At 36.4% G+C, this 16,944-nt stretch overlaps 1 protein-coding gene across 1 annotated transcript in view; it reads right to left on the bottom strand.

Annotated features, from left to right (window-relative positions):
* TAF2 (TATA-box binding protein associated factor 2) overlaps positions 1-16,944 on the bottom strand; it is a 60,645-nt gene that overhangs the window by 17,625 nt on the left and 26,076 nt on the right. The window contains exons 15-21 of the mRNA XM_058020292.1: positions 16,353-16,418; positions 14,169-14,421; positions 10,612-10,752; positions 9,170-9,280; positions 7,671-7,864; positions 6,962-7,101; positions 1,358-1,427 (exon numbers count right to left, since the gene is read on the bottom strand). Coding sequence (XP_057876275.1) covers positions 1,358-1,427; positions 6,962-7,101; positions 7,671-7,864; positions 9,170-9,280; positions 10,612-10,752; positions 14,169-14,421; positions 16,353-16,418 — 975 coding nt within the window. The remainder of the gene's footprint in view (positions 1-1,357; positions 1,428-6,961; positions 7,102-7,670; positions 7,865-9,169; positions 9,281-10,611; positions 10,753-14,168; positions 14,422-16,352; positions 16,419-16,944) is intronic.

Here is a 16,944-nt window from a genome sequence, read left to right as displayed (position 1 = left end):
TCTTCCTTCTGTCCACAATAAGCATTAGACACACATTCACCATCAGCAGTATAACTCAGAGATAAAAAGTAAGGTGCAAAGCAGCAGGATGTTTTTAGACATAACTGTTAACAGTTGTAGGCTACATTAAGCTCTTCTATTTAGTCATGATCATTTTTTGCACATTAACTCGGAAGTTTACCAAGAAGATGTAACACTGGCAAATAAACTCCTTACATACTGATATCAAAGAGCTTTTAAATTAGTGTAAATGTTTATGACTGATACAAAATGGCAGGCCCCAAACCAGTGACTTGCACGCTTTCCTGGAAACAAACAATGCCATCTCTTATGTTACTTTGGTTTCTGAAGATCCTGAACTTACCATGCTGCTTACAGTATTTACAGACTGAGCTGAAAGGAGATACATTTTTGTTTCTTCAAACCTGGCCTTGAAAACATTTAATGAATTCTTTGTTTCATTACTTATAGCCAGCTTTCACCTTGCAGTCTGACACATTTGGAACAGAAGACTCTTGCAGATACTTTTTTTTTTTGCATTTTCTTTTAGAAGAGGCTAAAATATTGCACTCAATTCAGAATTTAAACTCCTCTTTAAAAGGATACAAATAAAATTAAATCTCCTTCTTAAACTGAAGCTAAACCTGTATTTATTTCCATTAACAAGAATGACAGAAATGAAACAGAACAACCTTGCAGCTATGGTATTTTAAGAAATCACCTATAAAAAGAGAGTAAAAGTAATATTATTTAACTTTGAAACTCAGTATTTCAATGGTAGTAATAACAATAAAGTGTTGGGAAAAAACAATTATTATGAACCTTGGTGTTCACAGGTTTGTAATAAACGTGGTTGGCTGAAATACCCAACCACTCATGTGAAAATGAAGTTGAAACAAGAAATACTAGAAATTTCACCACATTTTTCACATGATCCTTTCACCCCATCTACAGTCTGATAATTGTTTTACACCCCTTGGTGTCCAAATATTATGTGCACTATGTCTCAGCCTCTGTCTTTTCTAAATATCATGAAGAACTTTTTTGCCATATGCAACATCATATTTATACTCTTTATTTATGATCCGGAAAGAATCTCTAACTTCAGACTTCTGTCACAAGGTAGAACAAAAAAGACAAAAATAACATAATGCAGAATAAGAACAGAATATACTAATTTTTGAGATGTGAACTGTTGAAACATCTAAACATGTTTAAATTAATGTAAAATAACAGGAAGGAAAAACAGTTTTGAGAAGAAGCACTTAAGGATCTGATCTATTCTAGTGATTCCAGGTGAAGAATTTATTTAATAGCCTCAGCATTAGTAAAAAAAACTGTCTCTTTATTAACTCACCTTATGTAGGGTACAGGATCATTTTGAACCATTGAGAGCAGCCACTGTAATTCTTCATAGCTCCGATCAACTGCAAAGCAAAATAAAACAAAATGCCTAGTAATATATATAAACTGGAAGGATTTTGATGAAGACAATCATGAGTTTGTGAATTAGCACATAAAGAGCATGAATCATTGCAACTGAAGAGGAATTCCACTAATTACAGAGTAAATTCAAAGTAAAAACTGTCTTACTTTACATGGAAATATAAACATTTACAAAACTCTTACATGCTTCAGTGGTTCAATACCAATCAATTTGACTATTTGCATGAGCATTGATTGGGAAAATCAGAGTAAAGGCTGATCTAGATATTGTGTGCTTCCTAAAATGAACACATTCTAATATCCTTTCAAGAATCAGAAGCATAACATCTTCTGCAGAGAATATGCAATTCTAATACACAGGAATCTGTGAAAGATTACTATCTTTACATAGGACAGAAGGAGGACTACTACAGGGATTATATAAAACTGCAATCATGCTCCCCTCATTAGCCTTCATTAGTTTTACAAATCATTATACTTTGCAGCTAAAATGGATTTTGTAACCTATCAGCACATGCTTGTAGAAAATTGGAAACAAAGTCAGCTTGTTAGTTTGAAATGTAACTTATATTACAAAATTTCTTTGATTATCAGAGTAATATTGCAGAATAGGAAACTACACAGGAAATCATCATCACTCATTACACAAAACAAGAAAGAATTTTTATTGTGATCTTTTTGTCAGGTGCATAACTGTAAAGATTTTTACAGCAGCATTCTCTTCTCATTTCCTCAAAACAATGAAGACAGTGTATTAATCATTACTGAATAGAGAGGTCCAAAACCATTTCTATTGCTTTCCATCTTGTGGTCCTAGCAATACATTTCTTTCTTCCCCTAGCTAATTGTCTTTTTAGCTCTAAATACCTAAGTTCAAATTTTCTTCCTTATTTTGGATTGTTTTCAGCCAACAATTAAAAAATATATCTTGTTTAGTCCAATTAATTCTAATACCTATTATTTTTTTGTTATTTCACTACAGTAAGTTGCTTTTAACAGAAGAGGCATTTGTTTGTAATATAAGAACCAGCACTTCATTCTATTATAAGTTTTAAAAATGCTTTGGACAACTAGAACATAAGACCCCTTTCTGGGCTAGGAGAATCAACTACATTAAAATATTGCTTAGAGGTTGGCTGGAGAGTCTTTTGCAGGCCACTTGCAAGCCAGCCCTGCTCTTCCCAGCCAAAACAAAGCTGGTTACACTGGTGAGGCTCCACTAAGCCCTGTTTAGAGGCAGAATGTACCCTGTGTGTAGCTCCCACAGTGCACTGCTCAGAGCATGGCCACACAGTTCTGGATGATGCCAGAGCAAATCTGTATCCATACACATCAGAACTACAATCTCAGATTTGCCTTAAAAACTAGAAACCTTTGAAAAACTATGCAGAGAACATACTTTTAAGGGACTAGTGACTTCCTGTGCTCAGCTCAATGCACAGCTGCTCTTTCTGGCTTGGGAGAGAAGGCAGCTAGAACACTGCAAACAAAAGTTGTTTTGCATGAAACAAAAATAGTACTTTATTACCACACAGCAACAAATTGCAACACTGCAAACATGAAGTCACACTCATTAGGAAAATGTAATTATTTTGACTAACAAAATGGATTTTAAAATGCTTTTTAATTAGAAAATGAAAAGTCTGGGAGATTAATCCTTTAGGCTGATTGTGCTGGATAACAAAACCAGGTAATCACACTTTTGTGATTAAAAAAAAGTGTTTTAAACTTATTTCTGATAGAAATTAAGTAAGTCTTCCCTGCTAGTTGCCTTATAGTGTAAACTAAGCCTTCTAGGCTTCCAAAGCTTTGCTACTAATGCATTTGACCTGCTCTTCAAATTTATATAGGAACTATGAAACAATGTGGACAGCAATGACAAATTAAACCTGACCTCGGGCAGAACAAATCTTATTAGCCAGAAGAACCATATACTAGGCCTGGTTTGGAGACCTCACAAGATCATCTGCTCTGGCCTTCCATGGGGAAGGGAGCCTAGATGTGATTATCTAGCACTCTGTCCAACTGCATCTTGAAAATCTCCAGCAACAGTGACTCCACTACATCCATGGTGAAGCTGTGCCACTGACTGATCGCTCTCACTGCAAAAAAATCTCTTCTTGTATCAAGATGAAACATCTCTTGGTGCAACTTGTACTTGTTAATCTTTCTTTCCATGTGGAGGAGACAGACACTCCATCCACTTTGCAGCTGCATTCTAAGTACTGGAATATTGTGATGAAGCCCCCCTAAGCCTTCTCTTACCCAGGGAGAAAAGAGATAACTCTGTCACTCCTCCCACACAGAGCAGGTCCTGCACCCCTCTGATAATCTCCATGGCTCCTTTTTGGACCCTCTGCAGTCTGCCCACAACTTTCCTGAATTGTGAGGGCTGCAGCTATACACACTGCTTGAAGTGCAGACTGAGTACAAAGCAGAGTGGGATGATGACATCTCGGTCTCGTTACTATTGCCCCTGCAGAGGCAGCCCAGGATCTATCTGCTGCAGCCACACACTGCTGACTCGTGGGCAGCTTCTCATCCACCAAGACCCCCAGGTCCCTTTCAGTGATGCTGCATCCCAAGCACAGGTCCTGGCCTGTTCTGGGCTCTTTGGTTATGCTGTCCCAGGTGCAGGACCTTGCACTTGTTTAACTTCATCCAGCTCTTGCTGTCCTGCTCTCCAGCCTGTCTAGGTCTCTCTGTGAGATGTCTCTCCCTTCTGACACGTCCACCTTGCCACCAGCATTCTCATCAATAAACCTGGTGAGCCTGCTTTCAATGCTGTTCTCCACATAATTTCTGAAGATGCTCCCTGGGGGACCCATTTGTGACAGACTGCTAGCCTGAGTAAAAGCCACTGATCACCACCCTCTGAGTGTGGACCATGATCTGAATTCTTACCCACTGCACTGACCACCCATCCTGTCTGTAGCTTGCCAGTTTGTGTAGGAGAAGGCTGTGGGAAAAGCAATATGTGTAGATTTTCCTACTTCTGGTAGATATAAACACATGTGATTCTTTTCTGAAACAAAAATCCCCTTGTGATTTTTTTTTTTCAAATTACAAGCAGTGTTGTCTCAGTTCTCAATTGCAGCAGATATCTTTGACACTGAACATTAACATCCATCAAATTTGATAATGGTTATTTATTTAGAATAGTTTGTTATCTCTTCTAAGTATGCAACTGCCTTGTTCTATACAACTAACTATTAATGGTAATATAGCCTCTCACAAGTTAACTTTAAAAAGTTAATAACCTCTGTCCACTTCAAGCCACTTTAGATAAACTGTCCAAGCCCTTGTATGCTGCCTCAAGTATTTCTCAAAAAACCCCTTGCTATTAATGGCAAAGAAAACAAGTTATTCAGTTCCATGAAGAAATTACTTCTTTTCAAGTAACTCAAAAAAAGGTAGTGTTATTCCTACTCTGAAAGTTCCACCCAGAAAACACAGACTTTCCTTTTTATGGAAATTACAAAATCTGTCAGCTTCCTTTACAAGAACTGTTAAAAGCCAGCTTTGGCACAAGCAACAGGCATTGACAGCTGCTGGTCTGCATCCAGTGTGAACTGGAAACCAGGTAACTGGGAACAGCAAGAATCAGATCTCTTGGCAATAGAGGGCCAATCATTTCTCCTACCAAAGCCAGGTTTAGGGCTCTGCAAGACAAGCACTGCTAACTTCTCTATGGCTAAAGGAAGAAGTCAGTTAGCACACTGAGTTTCTGGATCATCCCTCCACCAAAAACCCACCAGTCTTACAGCAGGAGCAGGAGCTCATGTGCTCAGTACTGGAAGCTTGTATTTGAAAAATGACTGATGACCAGCTAGATAGCAGGCTGTGTGAATTGCAGTAACTTTATAGAAGGTAGATTTTTGCATCTGCTACCTCTGCATCAGAAAAAAAAGCTGTTAGCAAGGTGCAAGGCAGTTAGGTACAGCAGTAGTGTAGTCTGTCGTTATCAGATCTCAGTGAGCTCAGTCAAAAACTGTTCAGCTCAACCACTGATTTCAAGTAATCTACTACTTTTCACCATTCAAGTTTTAGCTTCCTGTAGGTTTCAAGCAACTTACCCTATTGTCTTGCTTATATAACACCCTGTTTGATCAGCTGTTTTAAATATGTAATTTATTACTTTGTAGTACAAACACTTCCTTATTCGAGCCAGTTATTAACTATAGATATCATCCATAGAAGGTCAAGAATTTAATGAGAAAACATTATTTCTATCAGTTTGTCTTTCCACAAGGGGGGATGAATTAGTGAGGAGATTCTTCTAAAGGAAAAGAGCTGATGAGTAACAATTAGCCCACCAGAGAGAGACATGCACAGCACTAGCACAGCACTGAATTCTAGCAGTGTATCACTCACAGGATCACCAGTGGATTAAGGATACAGAGTGTCTGGTGGATTACAGGAGGGAGCCTGCTGGGTGCACAGCCTCCCTCTCAGTTATCAGCTGTTTGGAATGACAGCCTGCTTTCAGTCTGTGACTGGATGCCTGAGTTTCACCGAATGCATTCACTCAAAGATTCCAATTGCCTTAAAACCTCCCACTGCTTATCTACTTTGAGAAGTCTCTGGATAGAGAGACAGGAGTAATGTCAAAGTAATACAGCCCTTTAAAAAAAAAGGAGAAAACAATTATTTGTGTAACAAGCAAAGGAAACTCTCCTTTACCCTGAAAACAAAACAAACCCATGGAATCTGAAGCAGAATAATTAGAAATCTAGATCCACCAGTCTGCTACAGAGGAAGAACTGAAGGACTTGGCTACTTTGAAAGGTATAAACCTCCAAACACAAAAGTACTACAAATCTCCTGAACAAAGAAAGACTAACCCAAATAAATGAACAGGACAATATAATGCTAAATTAACTTTATGTAATGCAAATCACTGAAGCTGTAATTTCTAACTACCATTAGAAATCTGTCAGGAGTGTGTATAAACTACAGATCATTTAAGAAACTGTCCTGGGATTTTTTTTTCTTGGACCTGCAATAGTCAACTAGGATTAAGGTAATATTAAAAGAATGCATCTCACAAACGTAAGCTATGCATAAGGAATGGCAAAACAGAATCAGCAAAAATATCTCTACAATAATCTAAGTTTCTAAAATTTATAACCACAAAATGCATGCAAAAAGCACAATTAAGATATCAGGGAAAAGGTAAAGCAAAATCAGTGACTTTGACTAGCAATTATGGCTGAAATCAACTAAATCAAAGTCACTGCAGAGTTAAAGACAAATTACCAAATCCCCTTACTGCCATCATTATTTCAAAACATTGGTATCTGATTCAATTTGCAAAGCACTGAGAAACAATACTCAGCACATCTTCACAACAGTCGTACCTGCTGGGACAAAACAGTAATAGAAACCTCAGTTTCTTATTAATATACCTATGGTGTATTAATGGTGGACACTATTTCAACCCAATATTAATGAGGTAAGCATTACATTTGTATGAGAATTGTTACGAAATGTCAAAGAACTTGGAAGAAAGTACCTTTTGTATAATCAACAACAGCCTCCAGCGCCGCTATCCGGACGTCGACGAAGTGCCCGTACTCTGCGTACGACTTGAAGAGAGCAGGGTCACTTGGGACATGGCCATTCTTCTGAAGCACCCGAATGGCTTTTAAACAGCTGGAAATGGTAGCAGAATAAAATACACATCAGCTTTATGGAATATCAGCCAAGAAAAATGAAATTACTTTCTTCCAAATCAAGAACTGCAAATCTTCTGAATTATGTTATCCACATTAACATGATGAACATGTTACAATTTCTTTCACAGCATTAACACACAGCTCTTATTATCTCTGAATTAGGCAGAAACACAAACAAAATTTTCCATTCTGTCAAATCCATTGATTGGTTTCAGTACAGCCATGATAACTTAGAGAAAACACAGCTCAGATGATGTTGCATGCCCTACAGTTATTGTTACAAGGCAAAACTTTCACAAATACTCTTCTTAAAGAGGCATGGGATGATCAAATTATGACTGCTACAAAAGATCTACAAACACTACACTGACAAAAATTAATGCTGAAAAGTAAAGCAATTAAGACAAACTTATTATCAAGCATTATCAGCTTTTGAAACTTGAAAGGAATTTGACATTTAAGATTAAGACATACAAGCTAAAATCTCAAAAGCTAACTACAGAAAGGTACATAAAACCCAAGAAAAGCAATGTCATTAAACCATACCTGACTGTGATAGTATGTCTGTAACTGGGAAGAAGCTTCTCCATATTCAGAAAACGGGTAATTTCCTCAAGAATAAGTCGCACATCAGGATTTAAGTTATCCAATGTTCGAACTTCATTGTTCACACTGACTGCAGGAGTCACAGAGTTGGCTAGGGCATCAATCAACTCAGCACGGTAGTAGTTGTCTGAAAACTACATAAAACCGATAAGAAAATATAAAAATATATATCTTTTCAAAGCTAAGAAATGCTTAAGCCCTGTTACAGAACAGATCTTAAAATCAAGACCATGGGAGAAACTGCATAAGAAAGGAAAACAGGAAAAAAAGGTCCTGAAAATCATACTATTAATCCAGCCAGCAACTTCATGAGCTTCTGAAGCAAACGAGTAAGCTCACTGGTGCTTAGTGAAAAAAAAAAATCTTTCTTCTTCCTTCACCCTTCTTACCTGGGCTCATAGTTTCACCCTTTCCATTATGCTGTCTTTTGCATCTGTTGGTTGTTTTAATAAGCAGCAAAACATATAAAATTTTAAAAAATCAGAAAGAAGTACTAGCTTTGAGTATTAGTTACTTTAACCTAAAGAAACCCAACATCTGTCAGATCCAGCAGAAGATGTTAAACATGTGTAGAAGGAACACATGGAAAGGTGAGGCTGAGATGTCAGCACATGTCACCCTTTTATGTGACTATTGATGCCTGCATTCATATGTCCAACTCTCTACCTCTCTCCATCCATCATCCTTATTTCAGTAACAAGCAGCACGTGTCTTGTTACAGTATGTGTTCTACACACACAAAAAAATGAAGTTTAAGACACATTAGACTGGTTCCACTTCACTTTGAATACTTATTGGGAAGATTATGCTAGGCTCCTAGCTACAGAGATGGAATTCTGTATCATCTCAGGATCTTAAAGGTCCTCTAATCATCCTTCAGAAGCGATCTGTTTGGGAAGGAACTTGGGGTGACAACATTTCCAACTCAGATGGTTCAGTTTAGTGATGGAACAACATAAACCTGTGGTTCACCTGTTATTTAAGCAGATGAAGACAATCTAGTTTTGTGAGCTAGAAATGATACTCAGAACACAGAATTCTAGAGTCCTGCATAGTGTTAAAAAAGATTATTTGCTTTCCTTGCTCTTTCAAATACTCCTCTCAAGGTAAATAAACATCAAAAAACTAGTGCTGAACTTCTCATGCTACATTTTCTCCAAACACTTGGGTCTTTGAATGAAAAAGAGTAAAGCAAGAAAAGTATGTGTGCAAAGGAAGGCAAGCATTAACAACAAGCACACAGAGCTTTGAAACATCCAAGAAGTGCTGCCATAGAAATGTCAGCTACAGAACATTCTCTAACATTTACCACATCACCTTTTCATCAACTCTGAGCTAGGTATTTGCAGTAGTGGCATCAAAGATCATGCAGTGTACTAACTAAAACTTTTTTCACCAAAAGAAAATCAGTGAGAGATTAAAATAAACACTGTCTTTACCTTATTCTTCCTGTTATCGTTATACTTGATCAAATCCAAAATAAACATTAAAACCTCCTTAGGACAAAGGTTGTGAACATCTCTCAGAAGGGCCATGGCAACAGGCATAGTCTGTGTAATAAAATTAATTAATATCACTCTTTACATTATTGAAATGATAGTTACACCCTGAAAAGAGGTACATCCTGAAAATCAGCAATTAACAAATTTACAATAGCAGGTGTATGAAAAGCTGTATTTACATAATTTTTGACAGTAAGACCATGTACTTTATAATTTTCAGATCAAAAAAAGTACGTAGTTATTGCTCAGTAATTAGTCACAATACAGACATTAAAAAAAATGTACATCCAAAAAACAGACTCTCAAGTCAAGACATTATCAAAAAGGTATCAAATGAAAAACAAGAAGACACAGAAAATTGTGATGGAATTTGAGATAGACACTGAATTTTAGAGTTTTCATGTGAACATGCTGTCTAAGCTTCCACTTTCACTGAGATATACAGACCCAACAGGGTCAGCGAAGCCTGAAGAACTATTAGCCAGACAGCTGCTATTCTGAATAGGCAGTTATTTCAGAGTGAGCTAAGCAGATCTCTAGGCTCTACTCAACACAGATTTAAGAATCTTACTCTAGATTTACAAACTTGGCACACAGGATTAAAAAGGGAGAAAAAGATAAGATTTCGTGGTAAAGACTGAACAATGACAAAAAAGCAGAAAAATGCAAAAAGAAGGTCCAAGAATGACATGAAGAATGAAACAGTTTTGGACAGAGTGAAAAAACCAAAATTGGAGCCCTCTATAAAATCATTGATATGAAATCTATGAAATAAGAACTCAATCACCCAGTCCAGTGAATCTTGAGAGAAAAACATTGTCATTAACCCTGTTATTCAATGAACAACCATAGGTTACAGCAAAAAAACCTGTGCTAACACCAAAATAAACAGTGGCAATATGTGATGCTGACAGTAGAAAGAAGAGGGCAAGAAGGATTACGCAATGTGTTGAACTATAGATGTCCACCAATTTAAGAGTTATAAGATTTTACTTGCAGTATGATATAACTGCTATTAAAGAATAAAAGCAGTTGCTGAATTCACCTAAAAGATAAAAGTACAGTCCTTACAGTCCTATTTAAGAATGAACTCACAAATAATTGCAAGTAATTATATAATAATTTATAATTCTCCATTCTTCTGAAGAAACTGCTAATTTAACTTCAGCTAATCAGATAAAAATAGCTAATAATTTGTTAATTGATTTTAATAAGATTGAATAAACTGAAGCCACATGAGAAAGAATCAGTTACTTTGACTTTCATTAAAGAGGAAATCAGGTTTATGCTATCCACATTCCTGTAACTGTCAACTGGAGGAACATTTTTATATTTTTGACAATTCTTTTAAAACATTCATTGAGAAAAATTAATTTTACCTTTTGAAGAAAGTAGCTCTGAAAGTTCATGAAGTTGTTGGTCTTCACAATGTTTGGACAAGTCTTACAACAAAACATTCGGGTGAAGAGTGACTTCATGGCTGGTGGTCCTGTCCACGTACTTACCATGGAATTTGCAATCTGAATAAGTAGGGGGAAGGGAAATCATATTAACATGACCACTGCAAGTTTAGTTTGGCTGTAGAAAAACACACATTTCCCATGATCAAAAAGGGTAATTGCCAAGAACATTCTCTCCTTTAAATAGATACTTACTTTCATGAGTGTATTATCTTATATTAGCTAAGTTTTCACTGTCATTCCCAATATATCTTATCTACATTAAAGGTAAGTTTTATGGAAATTGTTCCATTTGGAAGACATCTGCAGCTAACTATCCTTCCATGATAAACTTCTGTTCTTAATTATTTTCTCTTTTATATATTTTAGATTAATATTCTGTGTTTACTAAGCCAAGTTCTCTGACTCTACGGAAGCCAGTCATGAAAGGGGATTTTGCAATACCAACTTCCCAAATTTACCCTGCCAGTAACCTCAGCCTAGACTTTAAACAGGCCTTAGCCACCCCAAGAATAAAAGACCACCCCTAAAGTTAAAGGCAAGGCAGTCCCCTCTAACTTTACTTGTCATTTATTGAAGACTGTGCACTGAGAACAATTTACTGCTATAGTCTGCTTTGGTTTAAGACAATTAAGGTTCCACAAAGACAGAACTGCTTTTTGTACCTTCCCAGCACCCTGGGTTTCACACATTTGCTGTAAGAAGCACTGAAAGCCTGCAGAACACCTGTGCCTGCTGATGGTTGATCTGCCTGATGTGTGTGTGCGCACAAATGGGACCAATGCACCCTACGAAGATGCAGGAATTCCCATTACAGACCCACCACAAACTAAGGAAAAATCTGTTCTTACAAAGAAAAACTTGAATTTGATGATTTCTTTTTAGATTAGGTAGCTTGTTTCAAAGGCTATTACATATGCAGTAAGTGAAGAAAAATCAAGAGGCTATCTAAAAATGCACAGCAATCCACTTCATCATTGCTTTTGGGGAAGTGTGGTGCTTTATAATTAAAAACCATTTTTCCACTAAGTCAGGCTTCAAGGGAAAGTCAGAGAGGGAAAATACTGCAATTGATCTTCCCCTTGCAATAGCTGAAGTGTTTGAACTAAAGATGAAGGTTTTTCTGAAGATGTAGCCTTTTATAAAAGCTACAGTAACTCTTCCTGCAGAGGAAGATTAATCCCAAAGACGGCTTAGAAACCATGATAAAGAACTTAAAACTACATACACAAAATTTATGTAGCAATGTCCAATAAAACTCAATCCCCAAAAGATCAAAGTGTCCTATGTTTACGTGATATTCACCATTCCATTAATATCAGGGTGTATATTTTAAAATATTAACTTCTTATTGTAAGCATTTAATTTCACAAAGTCTGCAGATAAACAACTATTTTCAATTAAAATCAACAGTAGTTAAATCATCATCTTTTCAGTATTTTTTTGTCTTATCATGCGTTGTCACTCATTTGATTTCCTCTTTACTAACAGAATCTGATTTTTCTACTTAGTCTACTGAGACATTACACATTCTGAACTAAATGTAACTGCAAGTTCCCCATACAGTAGCGCAAATGACCAGTGTTGCATTTCTACTTAAAAAGGCAGGAGGCACACTCCATTTCTGCACCATTCAATTCAGCACAGCGTAAAAATGTAGACAAAGATTTAACTCACATGCACATCTATGAATCTCCTCAACGTTTGGGAGGGAGAAGTTTGTGATGGTAGTGTTCCTATTGCAAAGTTTATAACACATCACCTACACTGCAGTGGACCTGAACTGGGAAATCAGCCTGTGGAACCTCAGGAATTAAGACTGTGACATGATCTTCTCCTTTCTATGTATTTGTTATTTGTCCTGAAGGACTCGTGAATGAGACTCACAGTGTGTGTGCACACATGTTCACACATATCCTTAATTTATCAACGAGGATTTAATACGTCTCCTGGATACCTCACTGCTGAGAGATTGAAGTCCTTTTTTACAATGAGGTATACCAAAAAAGTATAGCAAATTCAGTTTGACAATTGCATTGTCACATATCATTTCTCTGTATCAACATGAGTACACTGAGAATATTTGACAACAGTAACTGCAACCCAGCTAGAAACTGTAAATCAACAAAAGAAGAACCCTCCTCCTGAATAATCATGAGGGACTTGGCTTTTTTCAATAAAGAATACAAATCCTGAATATTTACAACCTGAGAAAATGAAACTCGACGATAACAGGAAGTTACTCTTATTAATGTCCTGGTGTTGGAATCAGTAATAGAATGTACTACACTTTCCTCCCAGGTACTTCCATAAACATATCTACAACTTTGTTCTGCCATTCTCCTTCACCTTGATTTCATGTCACAGCCATACTTTTTGCTTGCCTTATTATCTTCTTTTCTGCAAGTCAACCACCTTATCCACAGACCCAAGATTCTCCATACAATTACAACTGAACAAAACTAGCAGTGATTATCTGCAGCCCAACTGCCAAATAAGTTACAGTAAAGATAGAAAAAACTATAGCATTTAAAGTTGCAACAACTGCACTTTTAGTATTTACCTCTGGAATATATACAAACAAATATTAGAAGTGAATTTGTTTTAAAAAGTGCATATTTTAAGTCAGATACTGGCAGCACCAATACTAGAACATAAACTGGCAGTTCCATATCAGTGTCTCATATTAAAATAGTTTGTCAAAAACACTGGGATTTTCATTCTCAAAATATGGCTGAAGGTTTTATTTCTGTACAGGAATGAAATTATTCCCAACAGGTACACAGCAGAAAGTAAGCTGTATGTCAATAATCTGAACAAATTGTCTATCAATATGTCTTCATGTGCATAAAAGTCACCAATATGCCATTTTAGAAATTCTTGTTTTTCTGTGTTTCCACCCACTTGTTGTAAAATTAGGAGTTTACTAACTTTCATTCTTACTGCTAAATTTATGTGTAAGGAAAAAAAAGATCTTCCCTTTAAAAGACAATTATTTGGCTTTTTAATATTTAATTGTATCACAACTTGATGTTTCTTTTGTGACTCTATTCAATCTGAAACGATACAGAGCAGCAACCTGAAGTTCAATTAAGAAAAGATGAATTTCAGCACTTCAGAGTTCTCAACAGACTGGCCAAGGAACTTCCCACTAAAATAATAAAAAATATACTTTGGTTCTGAAAAAAATGAAACAAAAGTCTTTTATTTCAGCTACTTAATGAAATCTGGAAAAATCCCTTGTGGTTTTCATGTCTGACATCTCAATTTTGACAATTATGAAAGCCTTCTACAGTCTCCATTTACAGACTAAAATAATACAATTTTCCTTTCAAATCAGTCATGTTAAAAATACTTGGCGAATACATTTAAGAAGCTAAATCTCAAGCCAGTTTAGGAACTGTGATGAGTTTTGACCCATTTTGAGCCATTTACAAAGTCTAGTGGATTTCCTCCCTCACTGCACACAAGCTCACCTTTGCAAGGCAGAAGCAGGCCAGCATTCTCACCCGGTAGAAGCACTGTTCCTGTTCCAGGATGTCAGTCAGGGCAAGCCGGGATGCCGGAGTAGGGAACTTCTCCAGGGCCAGAATGGCTTCTTCTTGCGCCACCACATCTCTCTCATATCTCAGCTGATACTGCCACATGAAATCAGACTGCTCAAACTCCACCTTCCTCAGTACTGACATATCAGGATCTATTCTTATCCAGAGCAAGGGGGAGTCAGCACTAAGACAGACATAAAAAACATTAATAGCTTACAAAATTTCAAGACTATAGAAATTCTAAAGATATTCTAACTTGTTATGAGTTATTTGGAAAGTATTTAAATTCAAAGAACCATAACAAAATACAGGTTAGAGAGAACTTTTGAAAGTCTTCTGCTCCAATCTCTTGCTTCTAGGATGGCAATTCGACAGCCTCCCAGGGCAATCTGTCCACACCTCCAATATATCAAAGTGAATACAGTGGTTTAGTATTTTTAACCTACAGATCTTTGTTTATGGTAAACTACTGTATGATCCCAGTATATTTAATTCTATGTGCTTGGATGCTACAATTTTCCTAACTGATAAGCACTTTATCACCTTCCAAAGGATAAGACTACAAAAAAAAAAAAAAAAAAAAAAAAAAAGAAAATCCAAGAAAGAAAATCTGGTGGTAAATATACTTTTTTTAATCAATAGATGTGAAACTCCTTTACAACCACTCACATGCTATGATGTTGAAAGCAGACAAGGGTAACCATGAAAATGATAAAAATCAGGATTAAAGTTATCCCACAGATAAAATGACTCAGTTGTATTCCATCCAAACACACATTTTACATTTTATTATTCACACAGCACCGTGACTGCAGAAGTAATTTTTGGAGCAACAAGCACAAATGATGCAATACATTCTCTTACTCATTTTTCCATACAAAATCACAAAATCAAAATACAATAAGGCATTAGGAGACAGTTTGGACTGATGAAAAGAGCATCATTATAAATATGATGTGTATTTCTGTATATGTTTGTAGAAAATCCAGAATTGCCACCAAGTGAGTAGCTAGAGAAGAAACAACAGTACAAGAGTGTATACACAAGATTTAGAAAATGGAATGTGTATTATCACGCATGCTTGGAGCAGAGAAGCCCAAACTGGACAGCAGAACGACCACACCACAGATCAGGTTATCAGATCAAATGCAAGTGTCTTGCATACAATCCTATCCCAGTTCAAAGGTCATTCTAAGATCACTGAAGTATCAGCTCAGTGTAATGCAGCAGGGACCTGAACACAAATGAGCAAAAATAGTCACACACATTAAGGGTAATTATCCTTCAATACAATTAAACTATTCATATGTCAGCTGTCATATGGAAATCATAGCAATGACTTGCTCAATGTAAATACATATTACAAATTTTTTTCTCATAATGTATTAGATGAGGTTAAATTTATGAGAATCTGCAACACTTTTAAGGTGACAAGCAATCTATCCTTCTTCAAAGAGACACCACTGGCTTTCAAGAGCAGAATATTTACTTCCCTCAGCCAGAAAACCAGGTGCCAACACCTCCACTGTCTCTGAGGGTACAGCTGGCTCCAAGTCAAGGAGGGTAAGGCAGGTATTTACATTGAGCAACAATTTGCTTCCAAAGAGCTTAACAGCTCCAACTGAAATGAATGTCAGTGTGGATTTCAGTACAAAGCACTTCATCATTATTTTAATGCAGAGGAATTCTTTTGTAATTACAGATTTCAGGAACCTGTCTGTATTAGTGGCAGTTAAATGGTCTTCATCAAGATCCAATAAAAATTGCTCTCACTTTGTTTCAAACAAATTCTTGTTTACATTTTACCTATGAAGTCAGCTGAAAGGTTATCACTGGAAATGTGTTAGAGTGAAGAAATTTATTATCACCATACCATGTCCAGATTTTTTATAAAATCTGATTATATTGGTTAACCCATACTTTTTACACTTTGCCAGCATTTCCTAGCTACAGCAGAAAAGTTTCAGTAAAGACAGAGAAATGTGAGATAGTCTTGAAAGTTGTCAGTCATATAATAAAGTACAACTTTATTATCCAATCCCTCCAAATAGCATGCTTTAGACAAGGGGAAGATGGCTCAGACTCACACTGAGAAACTCCAACAAGCCAACTTACTCCATAGCAGAAAGGTCCATGTCCACCTCTTCTCCATTCATCAATGGAATCTTTTTCTTCTTATTTCTATTAAAAAAGAGGGGAAAAAAAGTATTACTTACCAGACTGGCAAATATATGTTTAAAAATCAAGTTTAAGAATGCAAAAGTACTCCGTGCCTTTCACCACACAAAAGCATAATATTCACAAATTTGAGCTATGTATCCATTTCCATAATTTTTACTCCCATTATTTTTACAATTACAGATAAACACAGAAGCTTGAGAAGTAGAATTCAAAGTAACTATCAAAACCCATTAGAAGATAGAAAGACTCTATGAGAGAAGTCTGTCACTTTCCTTGTTCCTTAGGTTTACCCAACAGTCCCAGCACTCTCTTCACTTGAGGCACTCCTCTGGCCTACATGTGTCTTCCCTCTAATTTGTGATTCTCATTCAAAGACATTTTGAATAATTTTATTAATTAGAGTCTTCATTCAACTTATTCTACATAAATGAGGTCTTCATAAAACTTCTACAAAATGACTTATAATTAAGAACTGTGTAAGGTTTCTTGCTGTCCTTAAAGAGTATGAAATTCTCCACTTACATCA

The sequence above is a fragment of the Melospiza georgiana genome, chromosome 1, assembly GCF_028018845.1.
Source record: "Melospiza georgiana isolate bMelGeo1 chromosome 1, bMelGeo1.pri, whole genome shotgun sequence".
NCBI classification, from domain to species: domain Eukaryota; kingdom Metazoa; phylum Chordata; class Aves; order Passeriformes; family Passerellidae; genus Melospiza; species Melospiza georgiana.
This window is presented reverse-complemented; position numbering and strand designations above follow the sequence as displayed.